The 25,478-nt window shown below is 36.3% G+C and overlaps 3 protein-coding genes across 12 annotated transcripts; 2 read left to right on the forward strand and 1 right to left on the reverse strand.

Annotated features, from left to right (window-relative positions):
- Positions 1 to 7,467: 7,467 nt before the first annotated feature.
- On the forward strand, positions 7,468 to 13,238 carry LOC122297126 (AUGMIN subunit 8-like). Its single transcript, XM_043107029.1, has 7 exons — positions 7,468 to 8,382; positions 8,488 to 9,990; positions 10,671 to 10,793; positions 11,416 to 11,532; positions 11,618 to 11,707; positions 12,388 to 12,495; positions 12,991 to 13,238. The coding sequence occupies exons 2-7, from the start codon at positions 8,632 to 8,634 to the stop codon at positions 13,090 to 13,092; spliced, it is 1,899 nt and encodes a 632-aa protein (XP_042962963.1). The 5' UTR covers positions 7,468 to 8,382; positions 8,488 to 8,631; the 3' UTR covers positions 13,093 to 13,238.
- Positions 13,239 to 14,392: 1,154 nt separating this feature from the next.
- On the forward strand, positions 14,393 to 19,202 carry LOC122296087 (pentatricopeptide repeat-containing protein At4g30700). Of its 10 annotated transcripts, none has more exons than XM_043105506.1 (4): positions 14,393 to 16,861; positions 17,223 to 17,274; positions 17,363 to 17,647; positions 18,493 to 19,202. In XM_043105506.1, exon 1 carries the CDS (start codon positions 14,467 to 14,469, stop codon positions 16,834 to 16,836), a length of 2,370 nt encoding a protein of 789 aa, XP_042961440.1. In that variant the 5' UTR covers positions 14,393 to 14,466; the 3' UTR covers positions 16,837 to 16,861; positions 17,223 to 17,274; positions 17,363 to 17,647; positions 18,493 to 19,202. The 10 variants fall into 10 exon arrangements, with proteins under 10 accessions (XP_042961440.1, XP_042961444.1, XP_042961441.1 ...); XM_043105510.1 differs by having other exon boundaries at positions 17,575 to 17,647; positions 18,205 to 19,202; XM_043105507.1 differs by having other exon boundaries at positions 17,575 to 17,647.
- On the reverse strand, positions 17,952 to 23,955 carry LOC122296086 (cellulose synthase A catalytic subunit 7 [UDP-forming]-like). Its single transcript, XM_043105500.1, has 13 exons — positions 23,746 to 23,955; positions 23,404 to 23,599; positions 23,008 to 23,213; positions 22,773 to 22,875; positions 22,307 to 22,427; positions 21,907 to 22,173; positions 21,306 to 21,651; positions 20,946 to 21,209; positions 20,632 to 20,844; positions 20,316 to 20,526; positions 20,014 to 20,213; positions 19,566 to 19,919; positions 17,952 to 19,042 (listed from the first exon to the last, which is right to left on the reverse strand). The coding sequence occupies exons 1-13, from the start codon at positions 23,818 to 23,820 to the stop codon at positions 18,461 to 18,463; spliced, it is 3,138 nt and encodes a 1,045-aa protein (XP_042961434.1). The 5' UTR covers positions 23,821 to 23,955; the 3' UTR covers positions 17,952 to 18,460.
- Between the last annotated feature and the right edge of the window lie 1,523 nt (positions 23,956 to 25,478).

The raw sequence follows: 25,478 nt of genomic DNA on the forward strand, positions 1-25,478 counted from the left end.
TTTATCTTACTTCTCCCTTTTAACAAACCATGTAAACTATAAATTAAGCAGCATTCATATATGAGAAATGATACTTGCAATCATGAGTGCGTAATGAGTATGTAAGCACTACGCAATTATTTTGAGAAAAAAAAAGTGCATAAATATGAGACACATGAAAAAAATTAATTTTTTAATGATAGATTTTACTCTTTTTCAAAGCGACTGCTTGATGCTTACACACTTTACGATTGTATATAGTATCACTATTCATATATATATATTATGCAGTTTTTCATCTACTAAATCTATCTTCCCTTCAAGTAAGACACTATTCAAAATGGCAGAATAGAACTTCACCCTTTTCCGGAATGAAATAGGAAAATATATCCCATGCGGGAGAAATTTAAATAAATGCAACATGCAATACGATTTTCAATAAAAGATTAATAAACCTCAGAGCCGTAGTCTTCTCCCATACCATATATTATCATGTTGATCATCATGTTGAAGGGCATCCAATGTCAACCAGTACAATGATTCTTTAGAGCAAACAAAACTACAATTGGCCGGTGAGAAAGATATTACACCATTCTATTACAAGGACATGCACCAACAACATTCTGAACCATTCCTGGCTGGCCTGTGCCAAACAACATTTGATCTGGTCCCAATAAACTGTTCCAAACAATAAAGAATGCCCACATGAAATTTGGAAACTGGGGCACCTTATCATGTGTTGAGAGCGCAGATTTGGGTGAATTGTTAATTGGGACCCATTAAGAGATCTTTTTTTTTTGGGAGAAAAATCTTGAAAAGGCAATCAACAAGACATGTTGGAGAAGAAATGCATCAGCATGGGGACATGCAAATGGCATATGGCGTTTGCATGGGCTACTCTGATCACTGGCCATAATTGTGCATGCAGCATCTTTTCGGCACATGATCATGATCATAATGAGTGCCCATAATTTTGTCTTTGGAATCGTTTAAACTTTAATGCATGCGGAAGATTGGCTGATCTGATGTGTATCCAAATCTATATTAATTAGCATCCTTTTCACATTTTAAAATTTAATTTCAGACGATCTGTGGCACCATTTGCTGTTTTAATTTTTTAAAGCTATACATATATATACATGTATATATGTATATATATAGTTTGAACCCTATTAATGCATTTCATCATTTCTAATTCCAACCAGTCATTAATCCCCGCGTGATGTATGAGAATGCTGGCTAAAGTTTTTTAATGAATAATGAATAAGAATGATGTCGAAGCATGCATGCAGTCTTCTAGCTTAGCTAGCTAAACATTCCTCAGATTTCACAGATAGAAAGCTTCTTCTTCTAATTACAAAAGAGCTCTCTCCTTTCAAAATTACACGTACAGCCTAAAAGATATACATGACAAAACTTTAGAGACACATGCACGCACATACAGTCGAGAGAAATAAGCTCATGTGAGTACTCACACATATGATATTGAAGCCATAATTAGATTGCTCTGCAAATATCCAGTTGGCTTTGCCTGGCATTTTCCTTGGGATAATATTGTACATAAACGTAGCTAAAGAAGGCTATCTTCCATTAATTTATGATCTACATATTCCTTGCGTGAGGGAAGGGGAAAAAAGGGAACACTGATCTTTAGTAGATGGGACAAAGGCCCACATTCTTGTTGTTCCGAGAGTTACACGACACACTGTACGTCCGAATCATTGCATGTGGCTGCTGTCATGTCAAGACAACTCGATCCGTCAACAAAATCCTTTCCACAAACTCCACAAATTATATATGATCAAGATCATGAATTTATATTTAGAAAAATGTTTTTCCATTAATACAATATTGCATCAATATGATGAATGCATGCATGATGCCCTTTAATTAATTTATATCATAGCACCAAGCATATTGCATGAAGATCACTCTAGAATTATATTAATTTATGAATATTTTGTAAAAATAAATGGGTTGTGAGTTAAACAAGTATGTGTGTGTGTGCATATATATATATATATATATCAATTAATGGATAGCTAGTTTCTAAACAGTTCGACAATTTATGTTTTGACTTTTAATTTTGAGAGCTAGCTGTTTACTTTGTAGTTAATATATATTAGGTTTGGGTTACTAGCTAGAACAAGGTTATCAATTTCCTTTATTTCTCATATACTTAAATATATTTATATATATATGTATATATTCCAAGATAAGAAGTACTGATTTCAGGAAGTGTGGAAGAAGGGAAGTGATAGATGTTTCTTCTTTTTTTTTTTATTTATTTTTTCTTCCTGGAGGATTGTAGGAGAAGTGTTGGGCATGCATGACTAAGGGTTGGGAACACATTTCTCTTTGTAAGGACGTACATGGCAAAGATGAGAGTGAGACACACGATCTCCCAACATGCAACTGACTGACAAAAGTTGATCTTGAAGTTGCATGTTCAGTTAATAATTGTAACTAGATGATCAAAACAGAAAAAGATCCTAATTTTGTTGCATTGGTGGTCTGCTGCTAGGGCTGGTTTGGCCCAATTGGATTTGAATGGGAGGCTGTGCATGCATTTGTCTAATTGTCTGTGCATAGTAGGTTGAAACCTACTTTCCTAATCATAGTTTGTGGACCCAAACTTCACTTTCCCCTCTATGTTCAGTCAGTATCTTTAGATGTTTCTTCCACCTTTCGGCTAAAAAGTGGTGGGTCAGTATTACTTTCTTCTTTTCTTTTCTCCAAACTTCTTTGGCTCTACCCCTCCAGTCTTCCTAAGATCAGTTCTTTCTGGTTCAGTAAAAGAGATAAAAAAAAAAACATGTGGAAGAACTTCTCTTTTGATTATACATGATGCAATATTAAATATACAGCAACTCAAAAGTTTAAACTGAAATATATCAGTAGTACTGTTCTATGGATATCTTTTTCTTCAAGTGAGATGATAATTTATATGTATATATACGAAAGGCATCAATATATACTTAGATACTTCTTTATTTGCGAGATGCTAGATTCAAGAAATTTAAAACTATTATCTTTAGTATGATTCAACCTTCTATACATGCATGCTGCTAGCTGCTAGCTGCAATGCAGTGACTGTACAGGTTTTGTTTTTTGTTGTTATAATCTAGGTGGCCTTTGAGAATTTCCAAAGGAGAGGGATATATGAAGTCTAAAAGCATACATTGATATCACTATTATTGGCTGTGTTAATTAGGTCAACCCAGGGACATAATTTGTTTGCTTATGAAAAGGGATTTGAGGAAGATGGAAATACATTAACATTGTCAAACCAGAACAACCTCGACCCAACCCTAAACCCGAGTACGTACGTACGTACTGTTTGTTCAGAATGTTCCCACATGATCACCTCCACATGACCACTTTTGGGTTTTTGATGATTCACACATTGTTTTACTTGATGAGTATTTTCATCCATCTTGACTTTGTCCATGCATGATTAATATTGGATAGCAGCCTTAATTTGGAAGAAACTCAATGGAAGAAGATTTTGTATGTAGAGAATGACAAAGTAACACCATAACTGCTATAGTTACAAATAAATATTGTAAAAGTAAATTTATAAATTGACATAATTTTATATGATACGTTCGATCTATTTTATAATAAAAGTAACTTTACAATCTAAGCTATCACATTAAATCACATCAGTTTGTAGATTTATTTTTATAAAATATTTTTATGACTAAAATATATATTTCTTAATTAACATTAAAGAAAACAAAAAGATTTTTCAACTTGTGCTTGATAAAAACCTGATAGCTAATATTGATGGTTAAATATGAACCTTATAAGTTGAGAGAGTAAAAAGAATTAGAAACTAGGAGACAAGCTAGACAGATCAGAATCGCTTGCGGCAAGTGAAAGAGAATTCCTGTCCATTGATGATGGTGACAGATGGTGATCACATATAATGTTCGCTTCCTTCTGTCGGCCGTGGCCCGTGGGTCAACATGAATTACATTTAATTTGGATCATCTTCGATCTGTTACTTCAACGACACTCGAATATCTCACTAATATCTGAATTATTTGTAACTTGCCGGAAAAATACGACTCAAAGTACTATTTGTTACCACAATGAAATCGAAGAGAAATACTTTAGTGAGAAAGAAATTTTATAAATATAAATTTATAAATTGACGTGACTTAATATAATACGTATATTAGATTGTAAAATCATTTTTATTATAAAGTAAATATAAATCATATTAGGACAGCTTCTAAGTATATTTGTCTAAAGTCTTTTTGTGATTGTATTAGTTCTCAGAATTAAATGTGTATGTATATGAATTTGTTGTATGTTCCCTCTCTACACAGAGTTTCTTAAGGCCATTGGGGTCTCTTGTTCATTGGATTAAGTCGTATAAAATGTTTATAGATCATGAGGACCATGTCATTAAATTAGCAACATCGAAATTCTATAGTATCCTTGGATGAGGATGATCTTGTGGTGGTAATTGTTTCTTAATGTTGTCGATCGATGGTGTTTGTATATTCATGAATCAATATATTCTTTAAGAAGCCACGTTTTTCATTATAGTGTAGATGGAAATCATGTAAATGTATCAATTTATGAATAAATTGGTGACATAAATTAATTTCCATGAACTTTTCTTCCCTTTTTATTATATATGAGACTCTATTTGATATATATATATATATATAGGTAATGGGCAAGAAACTTGGCATCCACTTTTTTATAAGTTGGAATACTATCACGGTGATGAATAAAAGAACTCGCCCCGTTTGAATAGTAAAAATATTTCATGATCTTATTTCATCATTATAATCTTTTAAAATTCTCACACAAAATATAATAAACAATTTAACTTTTTCAAATCTCAAAACAATAATAATATTATTTTAATAATATTTTATTCAATTTTCAACTTTCATCTAAAACCATCTCATCATATCTCATTATCCAAATCGCACCTTAATTTTAAGTGAATTAAATAGACAGCATCTATTTAATATAACATACGAAATATTCCAATTATTTTATATGTCAAACATAATGCGAAATGAATAAACTACTCCATATTTTATACTATTTATTTTAAACGAAATAGAGAAGATATTCATGTTTAGTCCTAATTAGATTCATACTACTGATGAATTTAATGTCACAATTATGGTTAATGCGATATATATAATTGGAAGGTAGTGATAAAATTATTAGCACTTTAGACATGATTATTTTGTTATTATATGTATGCAAGCATATATAATTGCTAGGGCAAACTCTCTATATATAAAATCAAGTAGACTTTATAGCAAAGATTAATGCTACACGATCTACTAATTATTAACATTTAGATTTTTTTTTTGTAATACCTTAATTAATCAGAAGATCAGAATGCAACCAAATATTTCTTCTATTCTTTAATTTGGTGTAGTTGGGCAATCTTCTTGGTTTTGAATCATGAGAGATCAGCCTCCTGGCTGTGATCATCATGTAAAATATACATATTTCATGTTCAACAGAACATCCTTTCTAAATTTGAACACCCACATTAGCATGTATGCATGGTTTTAATGTTTTTTTATAGAATATGTTCGTACAACTTTACTTACAATATTGTATGTAATATTTTAATGAAAGATCCAAACTATATAATCTATACTTTAAAAGGACTAACTAATGATATAATTGGAATTCTATCGGAACCTTATAAAGAGTAAGAACTTCTAATTTCCAAGCAATATGAAATTTCATTTACCACAGATCCTTATCTTTATTATATAGGGTATTACAATTTATCTTTCTTAAATTCCCGATGTCCTCGTTGGGCCTATCTATCATAGATGACACGACTCAAGTCTCATATTTCTAATTGAGATAGACTCTAATATCATTTGTAACACCTCAATAAAAAATTCAAACCATATGACTAATATTCCAAAAGGACATGATATAATTGGAGCTCCATTACAATCTTATAAAATGCAAGAACTTATTTTTTTCAAGCAATATGAGATCTCATTGATCACCTATCATTATTCTTATCATATGGCCGGGTATCACGTTATACTTATTGAGTTTCAGTCTCATTTTATCAGTTTTTAATTTAAATTTTGAATAATTTCAAATTTTAAATTTTTATCATTTCAATAGATGATACGTCAACCCGCATGATGATGTATATAAAATTGTAAATATAGATAGTATTTTCCATTTTCGTATATAATATGTTAAATAATTTAACTTTAAAAAATGTTAATATATAAGGGTCACTGTTGATGAACTTGGGGATATATATATTTTGTATCCTCAAATGATTTGTGTTTTACACTTTATGTCTCCTACCATCAAATTAACACATTAAACATTCTATTTATAAAATCTTGGCATTTTGCACCCTCATTCAATTATGATTTTTTACCACTAAAATGGATGAAAAAAAATAACAAAGCAATTTTGATAGTTGGATTTTAGTGAAGGGTATATAATTAAGGTATCAATTTTTAATAACTTAAATAAATAATATTTAAAATACTTTTTTATTTGACTTTAAAAGAAAAAAATAGAATTCATTATTTTAAAATAATTATTTAAAAAAAGGAAAAAGGAAATTAAAAGCCAAAACAAAATATTAGAAGCAAATAATAGCAATATAATTTTTTTTGGGGATTTTTTTTTTTTTTTGTTTTGTTTTTTGTTTTTTGTTTTTTTGTTTTTTTTTTTGTGTTAGGAAAAAAAAAATTAAGTAGAAGAGTGTTTGTCAGTTTGATCAAGTTAAGTAAGCGCTAATCGGAGTAGGTGGCGCGAAAACAACGTCCTCGTCGTCGTCCTCGTCGCTAACTCCCAACTGAATCAAACCGTTTCCTGTCTTTCTTTCTTTTCTCTCTTTTAATTTATTTTATTTTATATATATATATATATACACACACAATCCCAGCAGGAAAATTGACTCTCCGACCGAAGTCCGGCGATTCCTCTGATGCCTCAGCAGCTTCTTCCGATGCTAATATTTTCCTTTGAAGAGATCACAGAGTGATTACTGGTAATTCTAGAAGGCTTTGGTGGTTTGGTGTTTTTGGGTGAATGCATACAGCTTGTGACCGTTTCGAGTTTTAACGTTGTTGCAGAAATTTGCCATAGTTTCAAGGTGAGAAGATCGATTGGTTTTGATGTTTTTTAAAGGAGATTCGCTTTGTTGTTGATTACTGAAACTGAAAGTGAGATCAATTCACCAAAACTAATCGATCTGATGGTCGGTGTTATTTCAAGTTCCAGATTGAATAAAAAAAAATAAAATTAACAATTAAAAACTTTATTTTAATTATAGATGTCAGATTGTTGCTACTTTAGGAATATATCTGAAATTGTTTATCAGAGAGATGCAATGAACTCTCTCTCTCACTCACTCACTGAGAGCATGTCTTCAAAACCGGAGACAGGGAACCTGTCGAACGCATTTGGTGTGTCACAAACCGGTAAGTCTTTTACCTGTGTTTCATCGATCTCCGTTCCTAAATCTCCACGATTAATCCCGGATCGTCAAAACGGAAACTATTTTTTTTGTTTTGTTTTGTTAATCTCATTGGTCTTTGTTAATACTTTTTGCTTAAATTAATTTTTTAAGTCAAATTCTGTGCTCTGTGTTTGCATACGTAAATTCATGTTGATGGACGATGATATCCCTTGCACGTGGCCTCCATTGTCTCTGTCTATTTCCATTTCGCTAATAACATTAGCACCTCCAAGCTCAAACCTTTCTGCTAATCAAAGAATACTAACAAAATGCATAATTCACTGTTTTTCTTGAAAAAAAAAATATTTTTCGAAAGCCCATTAATTGAGTAAAGTAATCGTGTACTTCATCTCTGGGAATCACAGTGGATCCAAGAAAATTGTGTTTCTTCACAGAGAAAGAGAGAGAGGAGAGTTTTGTTTTGGGTTTCTTTTTTTCTTGCTTTGACAGTTTTGGTTGCATTTTTGTATTCACTTCATTGAATTGATTTAGCGTCGTGTTGTGCTGTGCAGTGACCATGGCACTCCCGTGAGAGGGACAAAAGGGAAAACAAATAGTATTATAGGATCAACCTCCGTATCCTGCGCACCTCTCTCTTTTCCTGCACCAACTACTACCCCAGTTCACTCCCTGGGGCCTGGTGGTCTCCTCAATTTCTCCAAGGGGACCCCTCCCCTGCGAATGCAAACCTCTAATGATAATCGTCAGTGCACGTTGTTGCACTTTCCGCAAAATTTATGTGACCCCATTTGTACCTGATGTTTTCTTATCACTCTCTAACCGCTTCGTTACGCTCTGATCTGCTTGGATTTGGGCTTACTTTGATTAAAGAACAAGACCCATTTACGCTTATTGGCTGTGATTCTCGAATTCATTCTCTTTCAGATCTGGGTCTCTGTAAAGATGTATTCTTTTGAATTTTCTTTTCTTTTTCTATTTTTTCTGTTTTATGGGTTTTGTTATTCTTTGCTTTAGTATCTTTATTACTTTTGGTTGTGCGTTTGTGGCAGATTTATTGCAGAGAAAAGGATCTTTCTTTTTGAGTGGGTGGTGCTATTCCTTTGAGTTTTTGGGGTACATGAATGCCAAGGCTGTCAAATGTGGTTTAGACATGTGAAGATTTGTGTCAATGTGGTCTAATTTGTTTTGTGTGGATGGATGTATGCGAGTCAGAGCAAGCATTGCGGAAGCACAGGACAGTGGAGACGCCAAGACGACCGTTGGTCCCGGCCGAAAAGAACAATGCAGTCACCACCGGCAGGCCTCGGACGAGGGACGTTATATCTAGGTACAAGTCACCTTCCCCTGCAAGGCCGGCCACTCCCCGGCGTTTCCCTTCTCCGAACCTCACAAGAACACCGCCGACTTCCTCCCATGTGGCATCTAAGAGAACCCAATCAGCCGAGAGGAAGCGGCCTTCTACACCCTCTTCCCCATCTAGGCCGTCCACACCAGTCCATGATTCAGCGGTTAATATACAATTGTCATCCAGGGGAATAGGGAATGGTCGGTCACCAGAAGGTTTATGGCCTTCCACGATGCGTAGTTTGAGTGTTTCATTTCAAACTGATGCCATATCAATTCCTATTGGTAAGAAGGAAAAACCAGTGAATGCTTCTTCAGACCGCACTTTGCGGCCGGCATCAAATGTTGCACATAAACAGGTAGAGACACCTACTATGGCGCGCAAAACTACGCCGGAGAGGAAGAGGAGTCCTCTTAAAGGAAAGAATGTGCCTGATCAGTTGGAGAATTCTAGACCAGTTGATGGTTTACGTACCCGACTCATAGATCAGCATCGATGGTCAAGTAGAATAGGTGGGAAGGTATCTTCCAATGCGTTGAGTAAAATTGTGGATCTTGGTGACAAGACAATCGGGGCTTTAAGTACCCCAGTCCCGGGAATTGGGTTATCTCTGTCGAGGAGAACATCTACTACACCTGATGGTATAGGTAAACAGTTACAAACGTCTGCAAGCGATGGCACGAGGCTGTTGTCATCACTTAATGGGAGTGCTGGATTAGGATTTGAGACAAATTCAATTGACTGTAATCCACTGCAGGTATTTGGACCTCACAAGTCTGTTTCTACTAGTTTATCAGATAGGACAACATCAGTGACGCCTGCAGCTCGATCCCAGTCCTTGCCTAGTCCTAGATCACGGATACCTTCGCTTAGTAAGGCCTCGGTGGTGTCATCCTCTGTTAATAATAAGGTCTCGGTGGTGTCATCCTCTGTTAGTAGAGGTATCAGTCCATCTCGGACCAGACCATCAACTCCTCCTGCAGCAGGGATTAGTCCATCTCGGATTCGGCCTTCCAATTCTTCTACCCAATCCAACAGTACTACTTCAGTGCTTAGTTTTATTGCGGATGTTAAAAAGGGAAAAAAGGGTACGAGCTACATAGAAGATGCACATCAGCTGCGACTGCTATACAACAGATGTTTGCAATGGAGATTTGCAAATGCCCGGGCCAAGGCTGTATTTTATATTCAGAATGTAATTGCAGAGGTAGGTTTTGATATCTATGGAATTAGCGAACTTTTTATAATGCAGGCCCTCTGATTTTGCCATATGTTTGATTGCCTATATCCATTTGTTATTCTGTTTAATGGTATCATATCTAGGTTGAGAAAGAAAATGTTGACAACTTATATACAGGCATGCACACACATAGATAGATATATGTATACATACACTTGTACTCGCACACATTCACTTAGATTATCTTGGTCAATGATTTGCAGTACACAACGTATCGGAATTTTCGGTACATACTAAATAATGTATCCCATACATTCATGCCTAGATCTACACACGCTCGTACACATTTGCTTCTAATTCTATTGGTCATTGATCTGCAGTCCATAACTAGTATTTTTTATTTTATGCCGCAACATGGTACTGTTGTATGTTATCCACAGTAGTGGTTTTAATCTTAGAGAATAATAGAAAAACAATACTGTCAGAGTATGTTAAGTCTTGTGGAGAAGACTGAATACTTTTTTATGGTTTTATCAAACATGTTTTACTAATCACGGATTGAAGCTAACATCCCGTGTCCTCTAGTTGTAACTTTGAATATTGGTTATTTAGTGCCATACTTATCTTCATTTGTTAAGCATGGAATATAGATTTTTGTTTTTAAGTTATATGTTAATATTTACCTGAAACTCTGTTTGATGGTGCAGAGAACTTTATTTAATGTTTGGAACAACACTACACTAGATCTGTGGGATTCAGTAATCAGGAAAAGAATCAATCTCCAACAGTTGAAGCTAAAGCTTAAGCTAAACTCAGTTTTGAATGATCAAGTAATGTGTCTTTCTCTCCACAATTTTATCATGTTAGTAATTTTATCATGTTAGTATAAGCTTCTATTTAATCGAATAGATCACAATTCTTTCTGGTCAAGAACATATTATAATTTTAAGTTCTCTATGATCTTTTTTCTTAAAGTTGCAACTCTATGAAGCATATGGAGGGAGGATCTATATGTCTTAGAGTTTGTACATAACATGTGGGGCATAGTGGCAGACAGCCCCTCTTTACTTGAATATATATATTTAATTTCCTCTTTACTTACATATCTCTTTATTTTAAAAGACATGAAGTTATTTTACGAATTTAAGATGCAGTTAGCAAAATTAGTGTTGAAGTTGCCTTCCAAGTCCAAGTTTCTCAGTTGTGCGCATAGAGATTGAATATTGTAAGATCTCAATTATATGTGTTCCAAATCGTGATCTGATCATGAGGAAACAATGAGAGTCAAATCCGATAAACTTCTATGTCTTCAGTCCTACCTTTTTCTGGTTCCCTCTGATTCTGGTTGGGGAGGATTGAATTCACTTGTTGGAAAATGCAAGATTAAGTACCTGATCTTCTTTTCTTGACAAATGCCTTTTCTAAGTGCTTGAATGTGTAATGATCATTCAGATGGTCTACCTCAATGATTGGGCTCTACTTGAAAACGATCATATTCATTCTTTATCTGGGACTGTGGAAGATTTAGAGGCAAGCACTGTTCGTCTTCCAGTAACCACAGGGGCATGGGTATGTCAAGTTTGTGAAAACTTATTGGATTTAATTTGTGAAGAAAGAGCTCTTTGCCCTCACTTTTAGATTTTTACTTTTACAGGCAGATATTGAATCTTTGAAGGCTGCCATTTCCTCTGCTGTTGATGTTATGCAGGCAATGGGATCTTCTATAGGCTCTTTGCTCTCGAGGGTGAGATTTGCATTGTTGATACAACCATTTCTGTTGCTTATATTGTAATGCAGGTTCTATGTGTGAATAAATTTCTCTTTACCCCACTTCTTTTTGTTACTGGACAAGTCTCATTTTTCACTCAAGTGGTTTGTCCTATATGCGTGTGGGACTCAAATTTACATGCCATAATTCAGAACTTCCATGTGCTTTTGTAAATTGATTGTTCCAATGTTTGTAGTTGGATAGTTAAGAGAATGAACCTAACTCTATAAGATTATAACCTGTTCGGGAATATCTGATTGGTCTTCTGTGTTTTGACAAGTTTATTATGTGGCAGGAAAGGTTGATCATAAAGGTAGTAGGTGCAATATTTGCCCGTGATTTCCTGCAATTATGTGTTTTTATATCCGACGAAGCTTGATTTAGGAAGTTTCATTGTCACTATAAATCTAAGAATTAGGACCGTATAGATGCAACAATTTTCTTCCACTTTTTATAGAACTGAGATCTACCCCAGCAGACTTTCACGCTTTCACCTCTTGACCCATCACACAGATGGCAAGACCTGTGCTGCTCCTGTGTTTACAGGATGTCATGACTACTTTGTTAATATTTGTTTTTTTTGCTTATATTGAAGCAAATTCAGTTGTTAATAATTGATGCTGAATGCTACCTTGTATATATATTCATGTGTTTAGGTGGAGGGCATGAACATTCTGGTTTCTGAACTTGCTGTCATGGCAGCACAGGAGAAAGCCACACTTGATGAATGTGAAGCACTGTTGGCTTCAATGGCCGCTATGCAGGTGAGATGATAATATATGGTTGCAGGAGCAAAATGAAATTTGTGCACTTGAAGCTCTAGTACTTGAGACTGCCATTTTAGATATTAAGTAGGCAATTATTGCGACAGTTTCATATCATTAGAAACTCAGTGCTGCAATTACTTTATGATTGAAACCTAATGCTTTAAGGATGTCAAAAAATCAGTTGTAGTGTTGCAAGATTTGATATTTCAGTGCAGAATTGTTCTAAAATTAATGCTTTTCGAACCATTAGAACTAATGAGATGGGTAGCTTGCTTGTGACTTATTTTTCCCTGCGGCATACTGGTTCTTATTACTCATGAGATGCAAGCAGTTTGGAGTCTCCTATCAAATTGGATCATATAGATAGTCTTTCATTGCAATTGCTTAGCTTGAGCTATTACTTGTTTTTTTCTTCTTTTAAGTACATGTTGCTGCTTGCTCCTTAACAATACATACATGGTGGAATTTCTGAGTACTTTTGGCTTGAAGCAGGTAGAGGAATACAGCCTTAGGACACATCTCATGCAAATGGAACAAGATCTGGAGAATGGTAAGCAACCAATTTTGTCAATCAAGACGCTTCCATGGCCCTGACCGGCTGCCAAGCTAACAACTTACTGCTTTGTCACTTCAGCAGATACAAATAATTGTCTGCTCGGTTCATTGTGAATGTAAATTATTTATTTTTTTCTCCTTTTCTTTTTTAAAGTTTTTATGATAATTAATCATGTTTTATCTCATTTTTTGCCCTTTCCTCGACACGAGCTATTGGCTCCATATTCCACTTGTAATTGTTGTATCATGCACATGAAAAGAAAATGCAAAGGAAGCAAAAAAAAAAAAAAAAAAAAAAAGAAATTCACTGAGATTTGTAGGCCTTGTAAGTTGTAAGCCATTATTATGAACATTCACCATGGATTTGCATAGCTCAGTACTCATAAACTGCCAAATGGCCATATTCATGGCAGCAGGGAACAAAAAACTTAGGGTTTCTGGTTCTTTGGCAAACACCCCATAACATTTTGTGATTATGCACCTTCTAGGATGTTTCATACTAATAATGACTTCATGTAGCTCCATGAGCATACCCTTGCTTAGTTAACCTAATATTTTGACCTGTGTAGTAAGGCTATCCTAATTTTCCCTTAAAGCGATGAGTTTAAGGTTTGGTTTGTCCAAAAAAAATCTCATCTCAAACTCAAAATTCTCATTTCATCATTACAATTTTTTCAAATACCCATACAAAATATAATAAATAATTCAACTTTTTCTTAACTTTTTCAAATCTCAAAACAATAATAATATTAAAATATAATTTCATCTTAAAATTCAAAATTCTCACTTATCAAACCATACCTAAGAGAATATGCTGCATTTATATTCTGATGAGTAATGCTATCACCCACTATCATTTTTATCATCATAATTCTACCGTTTCATCATGTGGTATTAAATTATTAGAGATTATTTATTATGCTTAACGTGTGGGTCAATTATTCGATGTCACTTTATAAGATGTGAAAGGGATGATGCTAAAATGGATAATAATTATAAATTTTTTAATACGATAATATAATCTTTTGGAAAGTTTTATTTTCTTTTCAACAAGTAGAAATACAATATACAATGTTGGATAGAAAATAAAATGACAAGCAAGGCATAAGTACAATATACATTGATTTTTTTTTTTTCTCAAAATATTTAGAAGACGAATTTTTCTGTAAATTGATTTGATATTCACAAGTATCCCAAACATTTTCCAATGGACTTAGAACTTCATTATAAATAAATAAATAAATCCATCAAAGATAGAACACAGAGAGAGGAGAGAGAGAGAGTTTCCCGCCCAATTTGGAACAAATAGTCTATGATCTATATACGGGGAAATGACCCGAACGTTTTATTTAACGGTCACTTAAATAAAACATTTTATCGAACATCTTGCAAGGCTGACGGCTCGCACAGATAATGATTTGCAGGAACATAGCCGTAGCTTCTTGTACACCACGCGACCGCAGCTTCTTCTTGGACCTCCTAAAAAAGGCCACAACTCTCTCCCACCTCTCCCAAACCCACGCCCAGATCATCCTCCACGGCCTCCACCAAGACCTCGCCACTCTCACCAAACTCATTCACAAGCTCTCCGACTTCAAGGCCATCCACCACGCGCATCGCCTCTTTCTCTCCACCCGAAAACCAGACCTTTTCCTCTTCAACGTCCTCATCAAAGGCTTCGCCACCAATAACTCTCCTCTATCTGCGATTTCGCTCTATACCCATCTGAGAACCAGGACTAATCTTAAGCCTGATAAGTTTACATACGCCTTTGCGATATGGGCCGCCATGGGTCACGAGTCCGAGAGGTTTGGGATTTTGTTGCACTCAAATGCTATTGTGGATGGATTCGGCTTCGATCTGTTTGTTGGATCTGTGGTGGTTGACTTTTACTTCAAGTTTTCGCGGGTAGAAATGGCAAGAAAGGTGTTTGATTTGATGCCGGAGAGGGACACTGTTCTGTGGAATACAATGGTATCCGGGTTGGTGAGGAACTGTTGTTTTAACGATTCAATAGAAGTTTTTCGGAACCTGGTTAAGGGAGGTGTGGAATTGGATTCTACAACTGTGTCTACTGTGCTTCCAGCTGCAGCAGAGTTGCAGGACTTGGAAGTTGGGATGGGCATTCAGTGTTTGGCTCTAAAAGTCGGGTTTGGTTGTGATGTGTTTGTGATTACGGGTTTGATTTCGTTATATTCAAAATTTGGGGAGATTGACACGGTGAGGTGGTTGTTTGAGCAGATTGATCGACCAGATTTGGTATCTTATAATTCGATGATTTCTGGGTATACTTACAATGGTGAGTCTGAATCTTCGGTGAGGCTATTTGTGGATCTGCTTGCTTCTGGGCAGAAAGTCAATTCAAGCACATTGGTGGGGTTGATTCCTGTGCATTCCCCCTTCGGGCATCTGCAGCTCACTTGTTGTATTCATGGTTTCTGTGTTAAGTCTGGTGTTGTTTCACATGCTTCTGTTTCAACTGCTTTAACTACTGTTTATAGTAGGCTAAATGAAATTGAAACAGCGCGGCTACTTTTTGATGAAACTCCAGAGAAAAGTTTGGCATCTTGGAATGCCATGATATCTGGTTATACCCAAAATGGGTTAACGGAGATGGCAATTTCTCTTTTCTGGGAAATGATGCTTGAAGTCCGTCCAAATCCTGTAACAATTACAAGTATTCTTTCAGCTTGTGCTCAACTTGGAGCGTTGAGTCTTGGCAAATGGGTTCACAATCTGATTAAAAGCGAGAATCTTGAGTCTAACGTATATGTCTCAACTGCTCTAATTGACATGTATGCAAAGTGTGGGAGCATTGTGGAGGCTCGGCAATTATTTGACTTGATGAAAGATAAAAATTCGGTCACTTGGAATGCCATTATTTCTGGTTATGGCCTCCACGGACATGGGAATGAAGCACTAAGACTCTTCAATGAGATGCTGCATTCTGGGGTTCCTCCTACTGGGGTTACATTTCTCTCTGTGTTGTATGCTTGTAGCCATGCCGGCTTGGTGAGGAAAGGAAACGAAATTTTCCATTCTATGGTCCATGATCATGGATTCCAACCATTACCTGAGCATTATGCCTGCATGGTTGACATCCTTGGTCGGGCTGGACAATTAACTGAGGCCTTGAAATTTATAGAAAAAATGCCAGTTGAGCCAGGTCCTATTGTCTGGGGTGCATTACTTGGTGCTTGCATGATTCACAAAGACACAAACCTAGCCCGTGTGGCTTCTGAAAGACTATTTGAATTGGACCCAGCAAATGTTGGATATCATGTCTTGCTTTCTAATATTTACTCAGCTGACAAGAATTTTCTAAAGGCTGCTACAGTACGACAAGTAGTTAAGAAAAGAAGGTTGGCAAAGACCCCTGGGTGCACTCTAATTGAAGTTGGTGGGACTCCACATGTCTTTACCTCTGGTGATCTGTTCCATCCGCAAGCAACAGCAATCTACAAAATGCTAGAGAAGTTGACTGGAAAGATGAGGGAGGCTGGATTTCAGTCACAGACTCTCACTGCTTTGCATGACGTGGAGGAGGAAGAGAAGGAGCTAATGGTCAAGGTTCACAGTGAGAAGTTAGCCATTGCATTTGGCCTCATTGCCACTGAACCTGAAACTGAAATCAGAATCATTAAGAATCTCCGAGTTTGTTTAGATTGTCATAATGCAACTAAATTTATATCCAAAATTACAAAGAGAATTATAGTGGTTAGAGATGCGAATAGATTTCATCATTTCAAGGACGGCATCTGTTCATGTGGAGATTATTGGTGAAAATATTGTTTTCTACACTGATCAGGTATGTGGGTAACTTTCCAGTTTCATACTCTATATAACGGAAGAAACTAGGCCCCATCCAAAGAGGCATCATGATGGCATTTCACACCAGTTTGCTAGGATGATCAAAAGAGTTCTGCCCAAAAATGTTTTTAAATTTTGTTTTCATATTTGAATGCTATTTTTATTTTTAATGTGGGAGGTAAAAAGTGAATATAAATATGAAATGTGAGCAATTGCCTTGTAGCAAAGCATAATGAAGACTAATATTGCTTCAAGTCAACTCTTCTCATTAATTAAACTTTTAAGCTCTTTCAACATTATGTTTATTTTTATCCTTATATTTGGATTCATCTGATTTTTCAATATTAATCTTAAGCCAGTTTTTTTCTCTTCAATTTTCAAGCTCCATCAGAATATTGCTGGACTAATCAGGTTATTTTTCTTGTCATGCTGTTGGGTTCAATTTCATGCTATTGGGATTCTACAAATTCAAAACCTTGTGATAATTTTTTCATTTCAGTGCGAGAAGGAACTTTTTTTTTCTCTTTACAATTGAAATAGGTTAGCTTCTCTTAATATCTTGTGGGAAACATAGTTCACATTCACAATAGATGATTTTACACATGTCAAGGTTTTGTGCGAACTTTTATTTGGATGTGCCTGTGTTTTATTTGATTAAGGAGATGAGATTGATGTTTATTGCACTTTTCTCTGCTTCCTTTTCTTTCTTAGATGTTCCTGAATAAAGCTTCGCAGCCAGGGACAATGAAGGCAGTACAATTCTGTTTTGGAGAAAGCAAAGAAGGTATAACACATTTCAATTGAACTTTAGCTGAAGATGCATGGAGTTTTAAGCAATTTTTGAAGTTTGCCTTTGACAATGATCCAAAAAGAAGTTACTAAATTGTACTTCACCTTTGCCCTGAACTCTGTTCACAATATTTACCTTCTTTTTGTTCCCTCTTTATTTTAGCTTTGTTTACCGTATGCACTTAAGTTTTCCTGTTTTTGTACTTGTATTAGGTTCCATGAGCTAAACGCCAGTGCTGCAAGTTTACAAATAAGGAACTGAAGTTTCTGACGTATTAATTGTGAATAAATTTACAACGTTACTGATAAAAGAAATTACTTGTGAATAAATTTGCAACGTTTGGCAAAAGCATTATAAGCAACATTGTCTTTCCTTCACTCTCAAAACTGGGTACCTAGCATATATACTGCAGAAAAGATTTCACTCTTACTTTATTCGATCCTCTGCATCTCTCCTTTGTTGGTTCATACACTACACTAACGAAAGAAGATTGTTGTGTATCTTCTAGTAGCTCAGATCTTAGCAGTTAATTCCACATTGCTTGGTGGCAGGTCCCTTGGTTTTTAATACAAATGGATAAAAGAAGTTACTGATAAAAGAAATTACTTGTGAATAAATTTGCAACGTTTGGCAAAAGCATTATAAGCAACATTGTCTTTCCTTCACTCTCAAAACTGGGTACCTAGCATATATACTGCAGAAAAGATTTCACTCTTACTTTATTCGATCCTCTGCATCTCTCCTTTGTTGGTTCATACACTACACTAACGAAAGAAGATTGTTGTGTATCTTCTAGTAGCTCAGATCTTAGCAGTTAATTCCACATTGCTTGGTGGCAGGTCCCTTGGTTTTTAATACAAATGGATCAATGCGGACCCAAAGCAAGGAGAAAATGGAAGCCAAAAGGATTGACCATATGACAACAATGGTCGGTGTTCGGTTCTGCCGCCCCATCAAACCTTTAAGGAATGGATAGAGATGGACAATCACCCAGAAGGAAAAGAAGAGCTTGCCAAATAGAGGGCCCCATGATTCGTATCCATTGTTTATGGCATCTGAGATCCCAGCAACGACTCCAACAAGGTTGATGATTAAGATGGTGGTCGGAGGGATTAGAAGCGTTGTCCATTTAAAGGTGTATAATTCTCCAAAATCCTCATCGTCTGATGCCTTGGATGTGACAGTGAAGTTAGTATCAATTCCAGCCAAAACCTTCAGCAGGCCTTGCACAACGGCAAAGAGATGTGCTGAGACACCTCCAATGACCCAAAATTGCTCATTTCTCCACCATTCCTCAATGGTGACTCCGCTCCATCTCAGCTCAAGAATACCAGTAGCAAAGATTGAGATGAACAGGGCAATGAAGTAGAGACTTGCAAAAGTGCTTATCTGGTTTCATGTATATATTGAGAATAATATCATTAGTGGGCACAGAAAAAACATTTAGAACTCACACTGGAAGCTATAAACGCTTTATTAAACAGTTTCTCCAACTTTCATATGATTGGAATATGTTAAAATACAAATTGGCATATGCAAATTCTGATCTTCTCATCGACTTAAATATTTTGTACAGTGATCCAACATCTTATCGAAGTACGAGGTCCTAAATTTGAATTATGACCCCACTCTTCACCTCCAATTTTAGTTAGATATTCTACGTGCTAAGCCCACATATCAAGAGGATGTTTGGCTCACATGAGAGGGGGGTGATAAAATATAAATTTAAATGTTAATTTCATTTCTTAGGGCTAGAGTAGTGCTTAACTCTTGTATCTAAAGAGATGGCTATAATTCATTATATGTTCTTTTCCACTAGATTCCATTGAAAATCATTATCATCCTTGGTCTAACTATCTCCTAATTGTCATATTTCCAAGTTTAAATAAAAAAACAGGGGTTAGAATGCTACCGGTGGCATGATGAATTTATCAGTGAGCAGGCAGATGGCAGGAAGGGTACAGTATGCAAGGAGAGGTAAGGAGGTGAAGGGGTAGACAGTGGTGTTGACATAGGCAAATCTCTCGAGCCACTTGAGTTTCCCTTTCTTGTAGCCGTACCAAACAGGGCAGTGATGACTGAAAAATATCTCAATGGAACCAAGTGCCCACCGAAGGACCTGATTCAGCCGATCTGACAGATTGATTGGAGCTGTGCCCTTGAATGCAGGTCTCTTTGGCATACAGTATATCGACCTCCAACCCCGGCAATGCATCTTGAAACCAGTGAGGATATCCTCTGTAATAGACCCGTAAATCCAACCAAGCTGCTCATGCAAAAGTGACAAACCTGATTACACATTTGAGATATTGATCCTGGGAAATCTGTAGGCATATGCTGAATAGAGTGGCTAACATTACCTCAGTACCCCATTCAGTTTTGTCTTCATAGCCACAGCTGATTACATGTATGGCTTCTTTTAGCAGGGCTGCAGGACTAGAGGAAGGAGGAACACCACCCTGTTCCATTAAGGTTGAAGTCACAAAAATTGCAGACTGTCCAAATTTCTTTTCGAAATTCATCTGGGACATCAGTAGCTCCTTGTCACCATCCATATCAACTGATCAAATGAATATGATTACAAGTTAATGATGAAAAGATATATGGTAGGGAGTGAGTTCACAATGAAAATACAAGTTACAAGGCAGAGATCTCAGATAACCTTGTACACTTGAATCATCTCCACTTGCCCCATGCTTGGCATATTTTAGCTTCTTGCGGCGTCCGAAACATGGGCAGCAGTCACAACTTACCATCTTTGGGCGCTTAGAACCTTTTGGAGGATTATAGCCATACAAAGCCTGCCTTCTGAAAACACATCCTGTGCCCACATATACAGGACCTTGAATTCCATCTAGACCTTTCATGTTAATCTGCATAAGAGTAAAGGAACATTATTATCTCGTTTCAGGACAATCCAGGAAATAAAAATGAGCAACAAAGATCATTGTAGCAGTAATATTGTATCACTGACTTACATCGAAGAAGACTGTGTTTCTGTTGGCATAACGATCATGCCTATCAATACCATCGAATCTTTGAGGGAATTGGACATAGCAAACCTTTCTTCCAATCTGGGGGTCCATCAAGAAACACATGGCCTCTCTCGCAGCTTTGCTGTTGTTAATATAGTGGTCACAGTCCAAGTTTAGCATGAAAGGAGCATTGGTAAGCACAGCAGAGACCCGAATCTGAATATTATCAAAGTTTTAGAAGAAGCATAAATATAGGAACTTATAAAGATGAGGGAATTCTGATCAAATAGATGATAGGGGGAGCTGGAAAATCTTACCAAAGCATTCATGGCTCCTGCTTTCTTGTGGTGTTGAAAACCAGGCCTTTTCTCACGAGAAACATAGACAAGGCGAGGAAGCTCATTTCCTTCAGCATCAAGACCTCCACTGTGACCAAGAAAGACCTGAATCATACCAGGGTGATCCTTAGTATTGTTTCCTGGCCATGGTGTCCCATCTTGCATGATCCATCCTTCTGAAGGAATCTTCACAGCTTTGGCTACAAGTGCATTTATCCTAACCTTGAATTCTTCATACTCTCTCTTTCAAAACACCAAAAAACAATAAAATCGAATGTTAAACAGCTTACATGATGTACTAATTTTGGAATGGATGACATTAATGGGTTTAGTACAAACCTTCATAGCTCGACGCTCCTTAACAAAGGTTGGCTGAACTTTGTCCTTGAGATAATCAATCTTCTCGGAGAAGTACATCTCGGGAGCTCGAGGCTCTATAGAAAATTTCTTGCAGAAAGGTACCCATTTCCGCCCAAATTCTGCAGTTTCAGACAAGGCTTCAAACGTGAGCATGGAAGCACCATCATCCGAAATGTAGCATGAGATCTTATCAACCGGGTAGTCCATGGCCAAGATCGAAAGAACAGTGTTGGCTGTAACAAGAGGAGGTTCCTTCATGGGATCCACAGTACTGACAAAGATATCAACTGGTGCCAGCTGATTTGGTTCGCCTTCCCTCTCATACCTGCGTCATTTATGACCATTAAACCTCAGAATGGAGATTCTAGAGACAGTTGGCAGAAGAATTCTAGTCTTGAAGCTATTGGAAGAACCTCTACGACTAGTACTGCTTTCTTTTCTTTTTTAATTTTTTTTGTTCTTTTCCTTTATTCTTTCAATAAATGTCATGGAAACTAGTTTTAGGAGTCTGTTAATACTGTTATACATGTAGAACTTTTAGGAGTTGATCTGATAATGAAAAATAAACAAATTTGTGTACCTGAGAGAGAGACGATCAAGGTAGGTATCACGATCAATTGGAAACCATTTTGGGAACTGATCAAGGATCCATGAAAATGCAAACCAAATTTCACATATCACAGACGTTAACCAGAGCCCAAAGGCATCATGCACAGGATTCATAAGTCTATATCGGAGGAACAAGGCCAAAACAAGAAGCCGGGCAAGGATCACCATCCGATAAGGACTGATTTTACTAGAAGCAATCGGTACTTTCCTTGACAGGGGCTGCCTAGCTTCATCTATCCTGCATCAGTCACCATATCGTCAAACATGTTAGGATTTAGCTTGATAGCAGATTTTTCATTTTAAGTTTGGTAGGGATGAAGGGTTTGTTGAGAAAGTCTTAAACTAATGCAGTTGGAAGATTTGGTACACACATATCCATGTCAGGGTCATAGTCATCCGGTTCAGGCCCCAGGTAGCCTTGCTGCATTTTCCAGTCATCCATCCTCTCTTTCCAACCATCTTCTGCTTTCTTTTCATCCCACCTCGCACTTCCTGCATATTGTCCAAGCACCATACATATTGTCAGGAATTAGCTTTTATTTCCTTTACTATGTAATATGAAAGGTTTCGAATAAAAAGTTGCAAAAATTGCAGTATTAATATAACTGAGAAACTGAAACGGGCGTATTAAACAAAGGTGGCTCTGAAGCTTTGACTTCAGAGAGTACTTGATTAATATACATCTTTGGTGCAAGGGCAACAAACAACCAATTGGTTTGCTAAAAGATGTTCATAGAACTCTTTGAATATTTCCAGCCAATGGAAGGTGGCAGATTCATATGGAATCGAGATAATCTCAAATATCCAACCCATAATGGAAAGACCGATCATACACACCAGGTTCAGAAGCTGGATACGGATGCACCCGTTTATGCAACGAGGGAGATAGCGTATTCTGCTCTCCATGAGCTTGAAATGATATTGGAAATTCACCGCTCACCTGCACGCGTGCATGCAAAAGCTTTACTTCCATAGTAATTAGAAGGATCTGTTTGATCGAAATCTAAGCATATATTGGAGCAAAATATATGTATTTCAATGATTAACATGATGCAGATCTTTTTTTCATTACCGGTCGTGATCTAGCACCAGAGATGACTGGTGGGATTGGTAAGTGGCCATTTTCATTGTCTTCTGGGCCTCTTCCGTAGCTCATCTTCCCATGAAGCATCGCTTCTGCAATATGGTTATGCTTGTTCCGCTGATCCTCGATTTTGAATTCATGCTCAATATCGTCAACATCCTCTTCATCTTCATCTCCTTCAACCCTTGGGCTCCCTTCACAATATTTCCAGAGAGAGAGAGAGAGAAAATCAGCGTGCTTTTTGTCTGGTAATGAGTGTAAACTTAACTAGTTAACCTCATGCTTATGATCTACCAGTACACCCAGCTAACGCGCGCAGGTGGAGTTCTCTTTCTAGTGGTTATATACATGCAGTGTGCCTAAGATTATGCATGCTTTACTTACCTTTGAGACGCTTGTATCTTGTCCTGCACTGAGGACAAAGCTGGCTCCCTTCTCTCCTCTCATATTCATAGCATGGCCGGCAAACTGGAAAACCACACTCATTGCAGGCCACAAATAGGTCTCCATCCACAGTTAGCCCCACCTCATCCCCGCATATCTCACAGACTTGACCATCCAAGTTCCTCAAAGCCTTCCGCTGCACCAAAATCACAAAACCCAAGATAATTCATATATATAATTACTCTAGCTAGCTTTAACACATGATATAATTTACAAACAGCGACTTAGCTATCTAGCTAGGATTTTTGTTTTTCTTTTCGTGGCTATCGTTGTATGGTTTACCTCTTCATGGCCATGAATGACAACGAGCTCGTTTCGGTTGTGAGAGCCAGCGACAAGTCCAGCACTGGCTTCCATGGTGGCTGGCGGTCTACGAGAATTAGGAGCTGAAAATATACTGATCAGGTAGTACTGCTGCTGAGTGCGCTGAGTCTCTTTTTTTATGAAAGAATGAAGAGCATAAAAGCCTGGTAGCTTTCACCTAAAGCGTCCACATGAGGGCCGGGTGGTGTGCGTAATATTGTTGGTTGCAGGGTCTCCATTGCCTTGAAGTGAAGCTTCGTCTATTTTTCAACTACCATCCACGTCTTTCTTCAGGCTTTTTCTAACGACCACATAGATGTCCATTTTCTTTTCTTTTTTTTTCTTTTTTTTTTCCAATAATTTGATTTTAAATACATAGTGTTACTTTCATTTATATGTGTATTGGTTGTGCATGCACCACACCAATAGTGTTACTTTCATATTATATGCATGTATTAATAAGCCTGATATATATATCTCCATCTTGAGTGTGGAAGTATGACTAGAGATCATTACTATTAAAGCTAGTTAGTGAATTCTTCTTCTTTTTTTTTTTTTTTTTTTTTTTTTTTTTTTTTTTTTTTTTTTCTCTTCATATGCAAGGAGTAAAAAGTTTCGAATTCAGATTTTCTATTTGAAGAATCGGATCATATATCATCAGACCATTAAACTCTTAGTAAGTTAGGAATAAGCACTCATTTGATCATGTAAATGTGCAAATACGAAGTTCATCTACTAATTACAATTAAATCAATGACGAATTATGACATACTTTATCCATCGTAGACATCATATGATTTGATTGCAAAATCAATTGAATTTCTTTCATAATTCAAATCATGATATGAATTACTGTATCTTCTGTATTGACTTGTAAATATAATTTTTCAATGTAAATAATTATCGGATTAATATTAGTTATAAGAAGAATAATTTGGTAGGTCAAGAATTATAATTTATGTTGTGAATGTAAACGTTTTGGGGGATAAAAACGTTTATAAGTTGATTAATTCGTTGGAAGCCCATATTTAAGGGTGAAAACTCTGATTTGTCATGCCAAACGAACACCGGATATATATACTATAAGAAAAATGACTTTTTACGTCATCTAAATTTATTGAAAAAAACAAAAGACGCATTGCGATTATTTGTTAGCGATGAGTTTTGTATTTTTTTAAATGAATTTAGGTGATATAAAAAGTCATTTTTCTTATATATATATATATATCCTTCCATAGCCTAATTATATCGAATCTATTCTCTATTTTGGACACATTACTCATGATCCCCTCTTGAATCTTGCTTTTTTTTTAAAAAGAAAAAAAAAAAAAAAGAACCTTTTTAATGCAGAAGAAACTTCATGTTTACGGCCATTGTCGATCACTGATTATGCATTGTCCACGCATTAAAAAATGATGGATGAAATGCTGCCCAGCTGCTCCATTAGTTTTCAAGCCTTATTTTTTACATACCCAACACACCGCTGATCATGTAGAAACTTTCTGCAACAACTTGTCATGACATCCTATGATTTTTCTTCCTTTTTTTTCCAGTTTTGCCAGATAATAAAAGGGCTGAAAGATATGTTATACTAATCTTGTGCTATAGGTTTTGTTATTAGGTAAATGGTATAAGATGGTTGACAATAGAAGAATCATTGGCTTTTGAATTCCTGTCCCTCAGTCCATTTCTTACCTAAACCGTGAAACCTT

The sequence above is a fragment of the Carya illinoinensis genome, chromosome 15 (genome assembly GCF_018687715.1).
Source record: "Carya illinoinensis cultivar Pawnee chromosome 15, C.illinoinensisPawnee_v1, whole genome shotgun sequence".
NCBI lineage: Eukaryota > Viridiplantae > Streptophyta > Magnoliopsida > Fagales > Juglandaceae > Carya > Carya illinoinensis.

Bases quoted from the DNA above. Each gene is read 5' to 3' on its own strand.
- LOC122297126 (XM_043107029.1), top strand. From the start codon at position 8,632: ATGGATGTATGCGAGTCAGAGCAAGCATTGCGGAAGCACAGGACAGTG. The intron at 9,991-10,670 runs GTAGGTTTTGAT...TTGATGGTGCAG, and splicing joins TTCAGAATGTAATTGCAGAG to AGAACTTTATTTAATGTTTG. The intron at 12,496-12,990 runs GTGAGATGATAA...GGCTTGAAGCAG, and splicing joins CTTCAATGGCCGCTATGCAG to GTAGAGGAATACAGCCTTAG.
- LOC122296087 (XM_043105503.1), top strand. From the start codon at position 14,467: ATGATTTGCAGGAACATAGCCGTAGCTTCTTGTACACCACGCGACCGC.
- LOC122296086 (XM_043105500.1), bottom strand. From the start codon at position 23,820: ATGGAAGCCAGTGCTGGACTTGTCGCTGGCTCTCACAACCGAAACGAG. The intron at 23,214-23,403 runs GTAAGTAAAGCA...AATATTGTGAAG, and splicing joins AAGATACAAGCGTCTCAAAG to GGAGCCCAAGGGTTGAAGGA. The intron at 22,174-22,306 runs GTGTGTACCAAA...TGACTGATGCAG, and splicing joins TATGACCCTGACATGGATAT to GATAGATGAAGCTAGGCAGC.